The sequence below is a fragment of the Egretta garzetta genome, unplaced genomic scaffold, assembly GCF_000687185.1.
Source record: "Egretta garzetta isolate BGI_Z169 unplaced genomic scaffold, ASM68718v1 scaffold25, whole genome shotgun sequence".
NCBI lineage: Eukaryota > Metazoa > Chordata > Aves > Pelecaniformes > Ardeidae > Egretta > Egretta garzetta.
The window spans coordinates 2,996,608-3,015,271 of NW_009259800.1; the positions used below are offsets into that span (position 1 = coordinate 2,996,608).

General features: G+C 38.7%; 1 protein-coding gene and 1 non-coding gene across 2 annotated transcripts; both read right to left on the reverse strand.

Moving 5' to 3' along the window:
* Nucleotides 1-6,782: 6,782 nt before the first annotated feature.
* RANBP1 (RAN binding protein 1) lies at nucleotides 6,783-18,610 on the reverse strand. The gene is made up of 6 exons (XM_035895373.1): nucleotides 18,397-18,610; nucleotides 17,072-17,210; nucleotides 15,053-15,210; nucleotides 12,917-13,045; nucleotides 10,880-10,945; nucleotides 6,783-9,904 (listed from the first exon to the last, which is right to left on the reverse strand). Exons 1-6 carry the CDS (start codon nucleotides 18,449-18,451, stop codon nucleotides 9,780-9,782), a joined length of 672 nt encoding a protein of 223 aa, XP_035751266.1. The 5' UTR covers nucleotides 18,452-18,610; the 3' UTR covers nucleotides 6,783-9,779.
* LOC118452385 lies at nucleotides 10,660-10,792 on the reverse strand. Its single transcript, XR_004842155.1, has one exon. It is a non-coding gene; the product is annotated as a small nucleolar RNA SNORA77 (small nucleolar RNA).
* Nucleotides 18,611-18,664: the final 54 nt, after the last annotated feature.

Below are 18,664 nucleotides of genomic sequence, written 5' to 3' on the forward strand. Positions count from 1 at the left end.
CGCTGCGGGCCGGGGCCTGCGGTAACGCCGGGCGGGCCAGGTCGGACACAGCCTGTGCGGTGCCAGCTCGGCGAATAATAAATAAAACCCGGCGCTTTATTCAGCTCAACCTAGATTCGCGGCATTAAGGGAGCTGCTGCGCTCTGCCAGATTTTACCGCGACGAACAAACGAGCGCAAACGCAACTGAAATGACGCTATACTCTGCTCTTTTTAAATCCACCCATCGGCATCAGGAGGCAGCAGAGGTAATGTAAGGTAACATCAGCGTTCTAAAGAGCGCGGCATGAAGGGCTCCTCGGTTGGCATTCAGGGAGCACCAGCCAGCAGCTCGCCCTGCTCAGCAGCCGACCCTCAGCCGGGTCCCAGGAAGGGTCCCAAGGCCCCGGGGAAGTTGAGAAATGGAGCCCAGGAGCTGCAGCTTGCTCCCTCGCTCCTGCTTGCTTCCTCAGCTCATCCCCCATTTGCAGCTGCCAACATGCAGAGAAAGTAACCGCTGCATACGACAACAGCAGCCACCTCTGCAGCTTCTCTTGGGTGTTCATAGAATCATAGAATGTTTTGGGTTGGAAGGGACCCCTAGAGGTCATCTAGTCCAACCCCCCTGCAGGAGCAGGGACACCGCTAACTAGATCAGGCTGCTCAGAGCCCCGTCCAACCTGGCCTTGAACCTGGTTCTTAAAAGCAAACTTGCCCTAGGAGCCCTACGCTCCAGTGCCATTATCATTCCCCATTTTAAGAGACTAGGTGAGCTCCATAGTCCTAGAGGTATTAGGGACAGAACAAGTAAAACCCAACAAAAAAAAGCAAGGGTCCTCAGCTTTGCACTTTGCAACAAAATTGTGAGAATCAGTTTTAATAGAAGCAACTCCAGCAAGTTCCAGCCTGATGGTGTATGGGTACGTGCAATCTCAGCTTTTGCTAACAACCGCTCCCTCTCAAAAAGTATTCTCTAGCCCTCTAAGACCAACTTTAAAAATACCAGGTTTTCCTCCAAAAGGGACTAAAGCCAGAAGGCAACTTCAAACAAACTCCAGACTTGGGGGGTTTTTTTGAGGAAAGGGAGGGACAACTCCTACTTAAGTTATTTTTGAATGTTTGGGGGACATTGAATGTTTCCTATGCTTCACTACTCCTTGTCATGCCAGCTTATTGAAATAAATGATTCTTAAAATCCTTGTAACTAACCAAAAGGTCAACAACTTTCCACAGAACCAAATTCCTCATACTAATCTGAAAGCCTTTGGGCGCATCTACACTCGCACGTCAAGGTGGATCAAAAGCATCCTTCGGAAGCAAAACTCCCCATCACCACCACTTACCACGGTTTGATGCATAGTGCTGAGCAAGTCTCACGGATTCTTTTTCAACAAGACTAAGCCGGAAGATAAATTTCAGGAGCAGCCCTAACACACTCAGGCCGTGAGTTAGCTTAGCACCACATGCAGGACATAGGCAGGGACTCTATCCCTTTCATCAGTTCAAGCCTTCTCCTCCTCCCCACTCAAGCGGCATTCTTGGTGAAGAATTTCAGTTGCAAACTGAACCCTGATTATTTTTCCACTGGTATTTTTATTTTAAACTGGAAAATGTTATCGTAAGAAGGATTATAGACCTTTTATGAAGATTGGTTAGCATTCTGTAATGGACAATAAGAGACATACTCAAACACATTTCCCTGGGCTGGAAAAGCAGTGGAAAAAGTTATCTCCCCAGTGACAGTCAGATTTTTAGCATGGACACGCAAGTTTCCTTTCTAGGTGAGCAACAGAAGCGTCCTGTTAAGTTTCTAGCAGGAACTAGGGAGCAATAAGCTCAAGTTCATTTTAAGATACATATTTGGAAGCTGGCGATTTACTTCAATTTCATTCTTTTTAAAGACAAAGCCTTTCTAGAACAGTAACATTCCTTAACATGAACACAGGCATTATTCTTAAAGAGACTATTCCTGCTCTGTTCTCTGCACCTCATCACTTTCAACTGTATTTTCCTGTAAGGATTCTCTCCTCTAGAGAAAGTCTGGTTCTCAAAGACAGCTTTGGGAGTGGGGAGCTCTTGCTCCTTCCACCCTTCAGAATGGTTCTTACTTTATCACACCGAGGCACTAATGCTTCTCCAGTCTCACTGTAACAGCCCCATTTAGAGGACCAATCCTTCAAGCCACTCCTGTTCTGAAGGGAGGTGCTCGGCAGCAAGCAACTTGGCTTTTTTTTTTTTTTTTTTTTAATCTCCCAGTCATGCAATGCTCAGAGAAAGGGACACTAAAGGTAAGTGTGAGTATGTGGCATCAGGGCACAAAGAATTGTAGCTTTCACAGCAACAAAAAAGGCGCATCTGCAAACCTCAACTGATCTTAAAGATCACTGTGCAAGCCTGGTCTGCGCTGCAGAGTCATCCTGTGCATCAAGACGCTTTTGCTGTGCACCAGTGCAGTCATGCAGAACCAGCATTTTTAAAAGAGGGCTGAGACGTTCCACGTTACAGGGCTACAGTGTTATGCAGAATTGTGTTTGATAATTTTTTTTTCTGCTGCACATTGTAGATTATCAAAAAATCGATAAACTTATGCGATTTGGTGTCCAATGATTCCCACAGTTCACCTCATTTCCTTCCCATTAACGTTCCCGTTCTTGAAAATGGTCTATTTTCAAGACAGCATAAAGCACTGCTGAGCAACATTCAACCTCACTATGAAAAGGTAAGTATATTTAAAGCCACCAGATGGCTTTACCGTTCAAACAATAAGGATGGCTAAGGAGGACCTGACTAAAGCAGGATAGGCATGTCTCAGAGTTGCTCTCCTGGAACGCCTTTCTTTCAAGGACTGTAGTTTCTGGATTCACGCTACCCAATTAGTGTGCCAGAAGATTTTGGCAGCACTGAGGTAAACAGTGATGGCAGCATGAGCTAGGAAAAGACTTAATGACTCCTCAAAGAACTAATACAGCTACAAAGAACAATCTAAAAATAGTCTGGCAGAGTATGGTTAGTCTTGCATGTCTTTTTGCAAGATTTTATTCTGAGGTTTTACCTCAAAAGAGAAAGTGTCAACCACAGAAGCTGTTTTGGAGCCACATGCCAGGGTACCATTCTTAAAGCTGGTAAGATGAAAGAAAACTCATGACAGAGCAAGCATCAAGAAATCCTGACTGCCATGCAATTTTCAGATCATATCATTGCACTAATGTTACCTGGAAATCTTAGCTACGTGGTTAAGGATTCTTTCATTTTGCACACTTGGAAGTACTGAAAACCCCTGGAATCTTTTATTGGTCACTCGGCATTTTAGCTCCTAGCTCATATTAGCTGTTGTCATTAAACAATGATCAGAATAAATAATTCTACTTTCCTTACTGGATTTGCTTATTACAATAAATGCATTTGCCAGTCCGTGCAGTAATGATGACCTGCGAACTGTTCAGGGTCACTGGCAGGACCCTGAAGAATCAGCGATTAGGTGTTCAGTAAAAACTGTTTTTCCCTCAAACTTTGCAGTGCTCAGGATCATCATGTGCAGCATGGTGCTGGCAGAAAGTCCAAGCAAGGTGAAACGGTTCTGGGCACAAGCCAGGTCTACCAGATTACCCATTGGAATGACAATTTTCCTTTAGTTGTTCAAGTTTGTTACTAGATATATCAAGAAATTATTGCCCTAATAATGACCTTTCGGTAGCCTAAACAGATATCCCACACAATTTTCTAGAGTCTTCCAAAAGATATTTTCCATGGAATGGCATTTGCTTAGAACAGAACTCAGGTAATGTCTATTTCCAAACGGCAGTGATGGGGCATGTCAAGCTGCATTTATTATGAGACTTTTGATTACTTTATTTACAGACCAACTCCTGAACCATCCCCTCCCCCAAGGAACTACTTACGTTAGAATAATGTAGGCCTCTGAATGGTTTGGGAAGTTCACCAAACATCCTGTTTAAAACCATTAATAAAGTGTAATTCTCCTCCACTGGGATGGAGTATCACTCTACATGATGATGCTGAAACTCAGAAAGCCAACAGTGATTCATATACCAGCAAACAAATCAAGATACTAAAACTGATAAGCACTATTTATATGAAGCAATATACCTAGTAGAATCGTCTTGAGAAATATCCTCCAAAGAATGCAAAATATTCAGTTACTTTAATGTCCAATCCATCTTTGTTGATGTTTACATACCTATAATTGCTTTTATGGAAAAACAGCGTTAGAAAACCATATGCTTTTAGCTATTTGAAATGAGGACAGCCAGCACAACACGAATAGGCAAGAACTTGTGACACCATTAGCTTCTCTGTTAACTCGTAAGTAAATTGCACATCTTGATACAACAGTCAGTATTTACAATACAGTGAATCAGCTGATGTAAATTTGTAGAGTCAAGATTGATAACAACAAAAAGCTGAACTTCTGCAGCTTGAAAGTTGAAAATAAGCTTAAGACTATGAAGTTCATTAAATACTTGCAGTAGTCGGATACCTTCCATAAAGTAAAAAGTTTGCTGTACACAACATCTAATCCAGAATTGTGCTAGCACCTGGTTTGTACTTAAAACATTTGCCATATCGGTTAAAAGCATAACAAACTATACTCTGCAAACCCTAGCTTCACCATTAATATTTAAAAAAAAAAAAAAGTATTTCTACAAATGTTACTTGCTTAAGGATCTAATGTAGGCTGCATTTTCACTAGGAGACTGCACCAAACTAGTTACACAAGTCTTCCAAATATGAACAGGTCTTAAGTCAGTGGTTAACGTCTGATGTAATAGAAGTGGACAAAGATATTCCACACTTAATTTGCATATTGGAAAAAGACACCAGTGTTCATAAATATGATGCATAACTGTAAATACTAATAACCATTCAACTCTTAAATATACGGGTTTTTTGCTCCTGTGCTTGTCAGCTTTCACAGCTTCAAGAATTATTTCCTTATAACTGCACGAGCTGCTTACTTGAGAGCGCACCTCGTTTTTGCATGAACTACAGTCTGATAAATCACTTACATGTACAATCCACTCTACAGCTGATTACCTCAAACTTCTCTTCATCAAGCAAAATAATTCTGATCTGTTGCAGTTAGTTTTCTTTATCTCCTGACTCTGAAAATGATATATTGTGAAAGATTTAGTTAAGGTAATGCCTTATTTCTATTTTAAAGAGTAATTCTAGATAAATCTAATTAGGAAGACCTTTAAAGTAAATCCTAAATAAACCATCCTAAAAGCAAAAATTAAAAAGAAAAAAAAAAATCCTTTACACACACCTCATTCACTAAACTAGTGCAAGTTTACACATAGACAAGACCTCAGCAATTTAAGAACACTTTGAAATGATTTTGGCTAATCAAAATTAAGACACTAGCTTAGACAGCTTAGAAAATACAGCTTGCTAGCAACAAGCTGGACCAGCCAGAACAGATCGGTGTACTGGGAACAGAAGGACATAAATGAAGACGGCTACAGAGACTTAATCGGGGAGAGGTTTGGGTTACGTTACACCATCATTTAAGTACTCAGCACCGTAAGCTGACAGCAATGTGTGCCGGAGATTAAAAAAATAAGGTGGTTTATAATGTTATCTCCCCTGCGATCTCCGTTTCTTCACAAATAGTTGCAATTCAGTATTAGTAAGGTATGAAGCTGTTTTCTGAACTCAGAATCTTTATAGAGAGAGTCTTTTCTTTATAGGAAGGTTTCTAGTAACATTAAACTTTTTCATTAGGTTCAAGGGAATGCATTGAGAGATACAACAGCATCTCATTTCTGTTCTGGGAAATCATAAATCACAGCATCCACCTTCTGGACCTGACAGATGCTCAAACTGGGAAATCCACACTCCTAACTGGTACGGTCAGTCTGGGCTGCAGGTGCTCCTTCCCAGGCAGCAACGTACTGCTCAGGCTCCGGATGCTTTCTGAACCAAATAGCTCCCCACACACCTATGCAGAATGCCAAGGGAGGAAAGAGGTGGTGTACCCGGCACACCTCACCCCTCCTCCTCCTCTTGTGCACAGCCCTATCAAGTTCTTTCCATGACAAAGGTACAAATCAATCAATTTTTCAGTTAAAGCCTTCAAATTTTAAATTAAATAAGTTCTAAGACATTTAGTAACAAAATTGAAAGAACTATTCAGACCCCTATTTTTGCCCCTTACATACAGGTATTTCGTGAGCACGTTGCATCAAAACCAATAAAGACTCAACATTGTCATGTCTGCATAGTGTTGAGAAGAATTTTAACTTTTTGAGTTTTTGGTATCACAGAGAACTTGTGTTTGATACAAGCTACCTTATTACACAGGAAAAAAAAAAATCATCATTTACAGTGTTAAAAGCAAGTTGGGGTGTTTGTGAATGGGACATTTAGTATCACTAATACAAGCTTATTCCTGGAGAAAACAAACAAACATGAGCATATTCTTCAAAATAATTAACATGGGATTTAGAGAGCTATTTTGAATTAATTTATTATAAAAAACTCAAGTCAATTTTTTTAAGTCCGTAACTACCTGTTAAGAGGACACTACTTTGATGCCCATCAAAATGTAACTACTTCTAAGTTAATTTCATTATTCAGGTGGATAATGGACACTCATCCATCCAGTTTTATGCACACAAATCCATTAGTACCAACAAAGACTGGGTTATTAAGCCTGGGTATATAGCATCTTACTGCACTTGAAGCAAGCAGAATTGGTACAAATTCCAGACTTTAGCACCTGACAATGCTTTAATCGTAACTACTGCAAATATTGTAGTTACCATTTTTATCAAAAATGGATTAAAACCTCTTAAAAATCTTCACTTGTACCCTCTGTAAGATTCAGCCATATTCTCAGTAATGCTGCTACTGAAGTTAGAAGTACTTAAGACTTCATCCTCTAGCCAGCTGCATTAACAAAACTACGTTCCCCATTATTTTAGTCTACATTTAACCATACTAGGAGTTACTTTGCCTCACTGGGAGTTAAAGGGAAAGTAAATCCTAGAGACAAGTCTCAACACACCCCTATAAAATGCAGAAATTAAAGATTCACTGTCTCTCAACAACAAATTCAAAAAGTTTCTACGTTATTCATTTTTACTACGACACATTACCTAAAACCAGATTCAGACATTTAAATCACACTGAAGTTATTGCCACTTCAGAAACAAATATAAGGCAACTGACATACTTTAGTAGTTGCCCACAAGTTCAGGAACTTTTGCACTACAAGCCTACCTTTTTGACAAAGGACTATCACAATTTTTCAGACCCTCTACTGCCTGACAAGACAGGTCAGGTTCCATCATCTCAACAACGCTGTTAACAGTGAAGATGGTGGGAAAGCATGAATACCTGGTGACCTGGGCAGGGGGGACAAGACGACACTACATCAGCTAGAACTCTAGAATAGTCAGTATACAGTAAGCTACAAAAACTTTTCAAGGACATCTCGTGGTAGTCTACCTTACATATAGGAAAGTTTATCATTAGAATGACTTGCACAAAAAAAGCCTTATTTCACCGAGATCAATTTTAAAAATACTTACTGCTTTTTAATTTGTAGAACAGCATACCTACGGCTTCTAAAGTGACCTAACCATCCTTTAGATTAGAAGACTTAAGACATTCTTCAGTCAAATGCTATGCTCAGAAATTGTTTGACTTAGTGGTTCCTCATAACTTGGCTCTTTGAGACTGCAGGCTTGCATTAAGGATGGCTGTAATCCATGAACTGTAAACATGGATCAGTTAACCTAAACAGGAATGGAAATGTCTTGAAATCATTTAAGCATGCAAGAATAAGTAAAGAGAAGAATAAGAAAGAGTAATAAAATTAAGCAGGAGTCATCAATATCTAAGATTAAGACAAATTCAGTCATTTAAGTGTTTCCTCCCCTCTGCTGTGCAGTGTTTGACAGTGAAATCAAACTCACCCATTTTGCTTGCCTTCATCATTTTACCCCAGCAGGCTAAGAATGCATTCCCAGTGAGTTCTTTAAATAAAAAGCAAATCCTTTCAATGAAAATTTAAATTTATTTTGAAATTTTTAAATGTCATTTCTATCAATTTAGACACACTGTTTGACATTATCAGATCAGAGAATTTACAGTGACTCACGGATAAAGATTTGGCTTTTACATTCAAATGTTAAGTACTTCAGAATAGCTTTGTCTTGTTATTTCCAAACCAGAAACACTAAAGAGCATTTTATTTTGCCTTTCAACCATCTTTGTTAATTAAGAGACTTCTGATATCTGCTGCATTTGAAGGGGAACATGCACAACACCAAAGGAATTAACTTTGTTTGAATAAAGCGAGTACCTTAGTTACAGTTCCAGCTTTAAGACTAGTTCATCGTAGCATCAAAAGGCAGTGCTAAGTAGAAAGACAAGATTTTCTTTTTAAAATCTAGTTTCCTCAGGTAGACTGCAGAGCCTGACCTACTTGGAAAGCCTCTTTATGAAGATAAAAAGGTCTTGCTATCCAATGTTAACATCACACAGTCTTAAAGTTTATGAAGTTTTGTCCGGTTTTCATAATTATTTTGGAAACAGTATTACAGAATTCCATCACTACCCTACCGCTATCCTTGTATTAGCGGTTAACAATGACATTTAATTAATCTATCAGACTTAAAAACTGTGTTGATTTTATTGCTCACTATAGTTTATTTTCCTACTCTCTGGCACTAAGTTGAAACCAGATAAAAAGAAAGTATTTGCAGGGAAGAGATTTGATCAGTCTGTCCATTCTGGCAAGGAAGTGCCCCTCAAGCGTGTGTAACATAATTAACTGTTCCAAAGCGAAGGTCAGACTGCCACTCTCCAAGAGGGGACAGCCTCCCACCATGCATCTTAAAAAGTTCAGAACCCCTCCAATTTATAAAAACAATGCAAGCTCCAAAGGCCTGAAAAAAAGCTTGTAATTTTTAGAGTACAACTTTTATGATATGCTGACACAGGGAATCTCATGGTAAGCTACTCCAACAGCTAAGATGCTTTTGTATACACCTCAGTGTAACAGGCTGCTGCTGCCTTCAGTCAGCAAGCAGTACAGCACGGAAGATCTGGGACCACAACAACAACTTTATGCTAGAGTCAAGCATTTGTAATGTTAACAAATTTGGTGGGGTGAGGGAGGAACAGAGATTTTGTTTTGTAAGAGCAAAACACTTCTCTCAAGTCTCACGTAATATTTTCTCCCCCACCTTTATTTTCACTGTCTGACGGAACATCATTAATAGTGTGCCAGGAATGCTCTATCGCCTGATTCCAGAAGTCTGCTGCATTTCAAGAATCACAGGTACACTCCCTGCTCAGGAACAGACAGCAGAAAAAGTGTGAAAGGTCCTGTTAAGAGTAGTTTTAGAAGCCATATAAGAAACAAGTATGTAATCTTAATCCTCCCTGTTGGTAGTGTCTGTTAACCTAATTAATCCACAGGTATGATGACATGTATCTCAACACCCAATGAAACAAGTGTATTCATAAGCCTTTAAAGCATATAGAAAACTCAGTTCTGTCCTCTGATGCTGTTTTTCAAGTTTGCTTTATTCACTCTTTTGGATGACTATAAATAAGTGTTTCCACTATGGAAAAGAAAGTTAGCACAGTACATTTTCATGACTGGGGAATGGATTTTCTGAAGACATCTTCAAAAGGGCAAAAGCTTAGAAAAAACAATCTGAACATTGAATTCAGTTCCTTATAAAGTCCCTTGTAAAAATTAAAAAACAAAACAAAAAACCAGAAAGAAAAAAGTAAAGGAAAAACTGCAAGGCCCAGGATGATTTATTGCTTTTCTTCAGTTTTTTCCTTGGTCTCTTTCTTCTCAGATTCTTTGCTCTCTTCCTTTACAGAAAGCTCTTCTAGTTTTTCAGCAACTTTATCAGCACTATCATTTTTGTCTGTGCCTGCTAAGAGATTGATTAGGAAAAAAGTTACATACAGGCAGTAATGGATTTTCCTGTTACAGGGGAAAGAAGTGGAGGGTAGGGGGGGTGGGGAGAGACAGCTGGTTATTTAGAATAAGAACAAAAGTAAAGAATTTCTCCACTGAGCACCGGAGTGATTCATTCCATTTCTTTTCCTTTGGCAATTACCTAAGATGTCAGAATTCAAGAAATGCCACTTGCATATTTTAATCCCTAAATGAGGGCCTAATCATAGCAACTAAGAAACATGCAATATTTGGTCAGCTTTGCTGCTACTAGTAACAGACTCTATACAGTGTCAAAGTAAATGTCTCAAGTCCCTAGCTTCTTGCCTATCTTAACAACAACAAAAGTAGTCAGGTTCCCCAGTTGGAAACTCGGGAATAGGAAGTTAAGACCAAAAAATTCCGGTCTAAATATCTTGAAGAGCATTGACTGCAGACCGCTAGTAATCTGTACTGCAGAAAGATGGAAGTGTTTATTTTACATGGCGAGATATCTTGCCACATAGGCAATTCTACAGTATTAATATATTAAATGGAGAGACCTGTGAAGAAATGCTACAACTTCATACATGTTAACAACTATAAAAAAATAAGCATTCTAATTGCATGATTATGTATTTGTGGAACTTGGGAAGGGGAACTGGAAGGAGGAAATATAACTGTGGTTGCAGTGCTGACAGGTCATTTGTGTACTATAAACCAGAAATGTTTCCGTAGTAGCCTTTTCAAAAAAGCAATGTTCCAACAGCAACTGTAACAGCCTTCTACAAGAAAGAAGGCAGTTGTCACTCCTGTGAACTATTACTCTTGCAGACAGAAAAAGCACCTGAACCGAAGACTGCAGTTCAGTACAGAGTGAGTCTGCTAAAACACAACGATACTCCAGGGGGCTATAACCACTCAGACAGCTAGAAAAAGGGGCATGGTACTACACTTAAACTTTTAGCCTTACCTTTCTTTGCTCTCTTGTCTACTTCATTCCTGCATTCTTCAAATTTTGCCTTGAATTTCTGTGCATCTGTTTCAGTAAAGATAGAATATTTTTCCATTAGTTTTACCTCCTTGCAACATTGAATACTTCCAACCTTGAGGGAAAACACCTGAGGAAGAGTTTTATGTAAACAAAACTTGCAGGCACTTATGAAGTAATCTAACTTAAAATCATGCAAGATGCTATGCAAAATTCTTGAATCACATCTTTGCGCAGAAGCAGTTTATTTTCTAGCAAGTCTATTAAAGCAGCTTGTTTTGCAAAATATTTAAAACATAAAGCCAGAAGAAGCTGTTTTGTAGTTACTGCAACTCCCAGATGTCCCTAGCCTAGAGGAATATGATGTCAGAGACTGCTAATATGACTATCTGTGTCCAACAGACTAAAGATTAGCTTTTAACTACAATCCTTGTCAGCTACATTATACCCTAAAAGGCCTCCACATCCTTACCATAACTTAGGGTTCTTAGCATCAAGAATGGCAGATAAAGCCTCTTTCATTAGTACAGCATTCAGACTGTAAACCTGGACTCAACCTATTTCTGACTACAACAGCTGGGGAAGCATAACCTTCATTGTGTTTTAGTCTAAGCCACCACTCGATTTAAGAGTCATTCCAAGCAGTTGATCCAAGTTACAATGATGTTTCTACAGAAGTAATACAAGCCCCAAGACACAAAAGCAGATCAGGCAAGGTACTTCCTAACACCAGAACTATTAAGAAGGTAATTTAGTATGCCAACTTGGTCTGACTGACCACACGAGGCCACTGTTGCCCTACAGGAATTCAGAAGCCACTCTGAATCTAGTCCAGGAAGTACCTGTATTGATTCCTTTTCAACCATCTCAAAAAGGAAAGATACTTGAAGGGCATACTTATGTCTGTTAACCTCTCATCTGCTTAGTCAGCACTGCAAAGGGTAAACAGGCAAAGAGGACTACTCCCTCAAGACAAAACACTCAGTAAGCTGAACAACCTCTACCAGAAAGAAAGACTTTTCAAAGAAGGTCAAGTAGTTACCAAAAAGCCTTTACTTTCATATTTGATTAAGAAAGAAGAAAGCACTAAGCAGGTGGATCAGAAAGATTTATTTGGCTAAACAATATGATGTTGGAGACTTGAGGAAAAGGAAGCAAGATATATTAAGTTCTTCCTGGTTGCAGGCAAATCCATCTAGTTTTAAAATACACAGCCTCTTTACTAGCCACCTAGCATGTAGGAAGAGGTGGCTAAGACACTGAACTTGGGTGGCAAATGGTAAAGCAGTAAATGCAACATCATCTTTTTTTCAAGAAAAAAAAAAAGCCACCACTTCTTTGATTCAATCCTAAGGAGCTGGGAAAGCCATACTGTCATTCAGCCCTACTAGCTGATCCATATGTAATTGCAGACCTACTTTCTGTTCTGGTAGTCCATGTAGTCACTCTAGAAAAACCCACCAACTAGTATTATAGTTAGGTTTGACTAGCACTTTTCACTGAGTGTTCCATTTAATCAAAACAAAGATGCTGCTACATACTTCATTTAAAAAAAAAAATGACTAAAAATAAAAAAATCAGATGTTCTGCTAATGTAGATAGACCAGAAATCTCAGGTCAGTATTTCCTTGCTTCTATTGCAAAAATGTGATCTTAACTACAGTTGGGCACCCGAGATAAGTGAAAGCAAGCTGCATATATTAATCTCTACCCTGTAGCATTAGTGCTTTTAGTTTTCTTCTAATTGGCATTACACTTGCACGAAACAGCTTAAGTCACAAAAAGTGCCTAGGGCAGAAAGCTCTATAAATATTACTGGAGACCTAATTATCACACTGTTTGTCAACACATATGTTTAAGGGATGAACTGACTTCTCCCAGTCAAAGCAGTCATTAGCTAGCACTACTGTGCAGGGGTAAGATACAGCATATCTACAACAGCGGTTTACAGTAGTGTTTGGACATGTAGCGTAACATAACAGTATACAATCAACGTAAGTTCAGTTCCACTCCACTCACTCTCTGCATTTAAAAATCGGATTGCCAGAAGTTCAGGCTTGGGGCTTTCATCTGCAAAGTCAGCATGTGTGTTCCAGACCCATGCCCTGTCGCTCCCAGCATTAGGCTTCAGTTCCATTAAGGGTGTGACTGAAAAGAAAGCATTAGAAGATGTACACAGCACAATAGTAAATGTTTTCCACACCAGCCTCCGTAAATCTTACTGACAACTGACTGTGATGGCTATGTAAAGCACTTTACACAGAATTACTTTTGGATAAATACAAGACAATGGTGCCCATATATATTTTTTCCTTACGTCCTCAAATAAAATGATGCAAGACCATTACTGTATAAAAGAATGCTATTGTTAAGAAACTGAAAGTTTGATTCAATTCTTGTTTAAAACAAATGACTGATACTAAGAGAGATGCAGTCACTAAGCAGAACTCTGAAGAACAGTCAAACGATTTAGGAGGAGAAGGCATCCAGACACACAAACAGCATTCATTCTTCTTTTGCACATTGAAAATACTACATACTACAAAAAATTATTTTTAAAAAGCATTATTCCTACAATTAGTCATCGAATCAGGTTCTTCTCTCCCATCAGTTTCAAGCTCTATTACAAGGTATTCTAGAATTCTGCAGCGCTGCAAGATGCGCACAGCATATTTTCAATCCATTTGTTCCTTCCCAGTAAATGGAGTCCCTTCCCTCCAAGACACTGTTATTACTTCACCTGACTGACTGGAGAAGTTGGAACGTTGCTTCCCACACTACTCTTAAGACTTTTTACATTACACACATGCAAAGTTTAATTAAGGCTTTTTTTCTCCCTGCCTCCTGGGTCGTTTGCTTATTTCGGGAGAAATACGAAGAGTCTACTCGCTTTCTTGCATTTTTTAAATTTAGAGATCAAACTACATTTTGTTTCATTCAATGTTTTACAAAAATGAAGAGTCCTTTTGTCTGCCTGTGAGTCAGCATATATTCAATAAAGAAATCTATACTGACAGCAGTTTCTCCAGGAAAAAAAATGAATGACAAATCTATAAATTTATGCAAAACAGAATTGATATGTGCAACATTTATTTTCCTAAACAAAAGGTTTATTCTTATTGGTTGGTGACTACACTGTTTTCCTATTTGCCATTTCATTTACTAAACAAGAACACCTGGGTCCTCTGAATAGCCTGACTTTCTGAAGATATCTACCCAAAGAAAACAAGCATTACTGCTTCTGACTTCAGATTTGTATTAAGCTACTTAAAACAATTTATTTCACATTATCTAAATGTAGTTTAACTCCACAGAATACTATATACTCTTCATAAAAAAACCCTGAGTATTACCAAAGCAAGCCAGTAACAAAGTATTACCAAATTAGTCTATATTGACTTTCAAGTCTGTCTTGTCCTTTCATGTTTATTTTTATTCAAGGAGGATCAAAGGAACAAACCTCTCTGGCTTGATCAGCTCTCAATACACATTCTTTTTGAATGAGTTAGCTGAATATACCTCGTTCATTTCAGTTTATTTCACAAGCAGAGAAAGGCAGCCATAGGTTAGTTTAGCACCTCAGTATCTGCTTTCTGATGGTTAAGCAATTGCTTCTATCAATTCAAACATTTAGCTCAAAGTAGGAAATTATTACATGATTGCTTATTTTTCATTCTTTTATGAAAACAAGCCAGCATACATTAATTTCTTACGCTAAACAGTATTAAGGCCTACAATTTCTACAGTCTATTAATCATTAAACCCCACCCCCACACACACACTGGGAGCAATCATAATGTCTGTTTACCCCAGCTAAATTCTTAAGTGTCTTTAGAACACTATCAGACTGTGAAGAAGGAAAAAAAAAAAAACAACTTTAAGACTCAGCCTTGCAGGCAATCACCAAAACCAACTACAGCTTCTTTCCATTAATAAAAATAAGCACTCATTGTTTTTGATGCCTGTAGCCTTGTGTGCAGAGCCAGAGACAACTATATTTACAGTCTAATATAAATTTGATGCCTGTTTAAAGACATATAGCAATTCTCCGGCTGCTACTAAAAAGCCACTGAGCTCTTAATCAGCAATGTACAATTCCACAAGCTTATTTAAAAAAAAAAAATAAAACAAGAAGAATAGCAATGTATAACATACTATAATGGTTTGCACAGATTTTTAGGGTTTTATCCCTCCTCATGAGGAGGCGAATTGTTCCCTTCTCCTTGTGTTTCAGGAGTTTTACATCACCAGTTCCTCGTTCTTTCCATTCTGGAAGGTCATTCTCAGATGCAAATCGGAATAGCTTTGCTCGCCTTGAAGAAGAAAGAATTTAAGAAGTTAGCCTGCACGTAGAAACTCTTATTGAAACAGTGTAATTGACTAACAGTACAGTAATTTTTTTAAAAGACACACACAAGAAAGAAAGCAATTACTTTTGTAGGGTTCCCTGTTCTACTTCAGCATAGAAATTTAGAAACTGGCATGATAAATTCAGATTTAATAATAAACTATTAGGAATTACGCAACAGCTATACTAAATTCAACAGGTTCTGGACACGCTTTTTGGGGATGATAAACATATTTGGTGTAGGCAACCTTTTAAATTAAGGTAGCTAATTAACAGGTTTGGCTATATCTAGAGCTCTTATTTATATTATGAATACAACTGCTACATCTAACCAGCAGTATTTATTAATTCAAGAAATTGAGCAGCTACCAGCTAAGTAAAGACTCTTATAATTCCAAGCCCAATGTTTGATCAACTGTTAACAAAAGTGCCTCGCCCTCTAGAGTCACTCATTTCCTTTTCACTCCAAAAACTTAGCTGTTGCTGTTCTTAAATCAGGAATAAAGGAAGCTTAGTGCTGCACTGCAGTGCAACATACCTGCTTCAGAACATCCCTGTTTAATCTTCCAAGATGCCAGTGTGCCAAAAGAGAAACAGGAGTAGTTTGGGACATTAGTCAAAACCAACCCACAAGACAGGCTGAGTTCTGCTAGTGAGGAGTTTAAGACACTGCTATAGGAAAGGAAGCACCTGCTCACACTACAGGATTTATATAAAAATACATATTTCTATAAAAGAGCAAGGGATAGGGATTTGTAATAAACCAGGTCCTTCAAGAGAAGGTGTCAGAAGTTGGAGCAAGCTACTCTAAGAGATGCTCTGATGCAGGTGAACTACTTGGTTCCAAAGCAAGTCCTTCCTTCCAGGTCCAGCTGGCAGGTGATCCCCCCCCCCAAGTTTAGCTCTCAGAACAACCAGCATTCAAAAAAAGGATTCCTTTCCTCCTTCATCTCTTTGTAGACATAAAGATTAACCTACACAGCACTGGAACTTACAGTTTTATCCCTCCCCTTTTCAATAAAAAAATTTCTTCTTTCCATATGATTCTGCACATCACATGTACAGAGAGGCCCAATGATCAGAGATGTCACCCCATGCTACTTCTCAGAAACTGTCCATTTGCTTTAGTTTTTACCAGAATCTGTGTAAGGAGATCTCAAATCTCTCTTCCGGATGAACAATACCCTTCTGTGATTAAGTAAAAGCAGTATTTTTAAAACCTATTTAAAGTAAACACGTCATGGATAAAATTCAAAACACTTCTTAAGCCTTTAGCCTACATGTTTCTTCAGGCAGATCATACATCTTAAGCTATCCTGATTTGACGATAAGCCCAACATAAGGATAAAACTATGTTTAAGACAACAGAAAGGTGCTGGCACAAATGCCCCAATATTGTACTGCATCTATTGCTTTTATTGTTTCAGTATATCATACATCACCCTTCACAGCTGGGGATGCATGGCAGCAACACTGTGTATGTCTTGTATGTCTCATCTTTCTCCCCCAAGGTACTTGTTTTATACTGTGGTCACACAATTTCAAACCTCTAATTATTATTCAAGTTAATGTTTTCATTTAGGCTAAACAATACTAAATCCAGATTTGTAATATCTGCTCTCTTCTATTGTTCCAGACTTCACTTTCTTGGGGCAGTATCATCAATCATCCCCCCCACTCAATCTCTGCCACCAGAGTAAATACCAACCAACTTAGATTACCACTTCATACACAGAGATTCCTAACAAGTTATCTAGCTTTTTATAAACACATTCAAGTTTAAGCCTAATAAACATCTAGATAATATGCAGAAATAGTCTACTTACATCTTAAAAAGTTCTTCCTCATCCTCTTCCAGAGTTTTTATTTCTTGCTCAGGAAGGGAAACGATAGGCTCAAACTGAGGATCATGGTTAGAATCATCTGCATTTTCAGTAGAAGTATCATGCTCCTCGTGTGTTTCCTGGAGAGGGGAAAACAAACAAACAAACTCTCACAAAACTTACTGTGTACTGAAGTACTCATACCTGTGTTTAAAATGAAAATGTTTATGACTATTCAGCCATTAGATCTTAGTAACTGAAATAGCCTGTAACAGTAAAAAAAAAAATTATTAGAGCTGAAAACAAATGGCTTTAAAGTCAACATACAATTATACTATGGGGAAAAAAAAGGTGCTCTTGCAATGCTAGATGTTTTAGTGCTACCACTCTTATTACTTGTGCAGAGGCTTGGCCTTGGAACAATAGCTCTTGTAACAGAAAAGTTTAACTATTTTTCCTATGTAATATGTTTTATGGTACTAGAGCACGACTATTTCTTTGTGGCTAGTGACTTACCATTAATTGGAAAAAAAAAAACCAACCAAAACCAAACCCCACAACACCAAAGCAAGCACCTACCGGAGCTTAAGGGACACATTACATCCAGAAGTTCATTATTCTAGTCTTACGTATGAGAATCACCCACAATCAAAGGTCTTTTTGAAGCCCAGTTGCAACACTCATGAAATAATTTAAGTTTTTTGCTTTAAGACTCTTTGGGGAACTTTGGGGGTTATGGGTAAGTGGCCAAAGTTTAGTTATTTAGGAATCTGTCATAGCACTCATTAATCTTAAGAATTGTTTTTAGTAGCATGTAAACAATAAACATCTCTAACACTTCATATATATGCACTGCTAAGCGTTCAGTAGAGAAGCCTAGAAGGGAGATTCATCTGCAAGTTTAATGAGGCCACAAACAGCTATCTCAAGTTGAGGGAACCCATTTGGGGTTTTTGTTGTGTGAATAACAGAGGAGGAAAAACAGTCCATACATCAAAGACACTTAAATCTTATTTTCACTTTACAGATGAAAGAGTCCACTCCCACAGGCTCTATTTAGAATATCCTTTACAAAGCAGGTACACACCACACACGCATAAAGCAACTGAAATGAAGGAGTATATTTTTACTAAATAGTTAAAAAAAAGGGGGGGGCAAGAGGGAATCACGTAACAACCGTTGCAAAATAAATTCTGGTTTTGTCAACAACATCATGCCAGCTCTCATCAGTTTATGTCCCCGGTGTTCCAGTATGTAAGAAAAAAGCAAGAAAGACATTAAATCACATCTGTTTTCAAGAAAGAGGAAAAGAAACATTGGCCAAAGTTTTATATATTGTCTCCTCCAGCAGTAAGGAGCACATCCCGTATCGTAATTCATCATCCGTTCTGCGCCCGAACAATTAATTACAGAAGGCACGAGAAACGCGTAATTCACAATAGCCACACGTGAGAGAAGGCAGATCCCGTTATCACGACAAGATCCCGCCCGCCGCGACACAAAGCACGTGGGGCTGCTCCTCTCGCAGGCCCAGCACGAGGGTTCAGTCAGCCGGGCCGGGCGAGGGGCGGAGGAGCGGCAGGAGGGAAGCGGGAG

Coding starts and splice junctions, on each gene's coding strand:
- RANBP1 (XM_035895373.1), bottom strand. CDS start 18,451: ATGATGAATTACGATACGGGATGTGCTCCTTACTGCTGGAGGAGACAA. Junction 13,046..15,052: donor AATCTGTGCAAACCATTATA/GTATGTTATACA, acceptor CTTTCTTTTCAG/TCACACCCTTAATGGAACTG. Junction 10,946..12,916: donor CCGATTTTTAAATGCAGAGA/GTGAGTGGAGTG, acceptor TTACTGAAACAG/ATGCACAGAAATTCAAGGCA.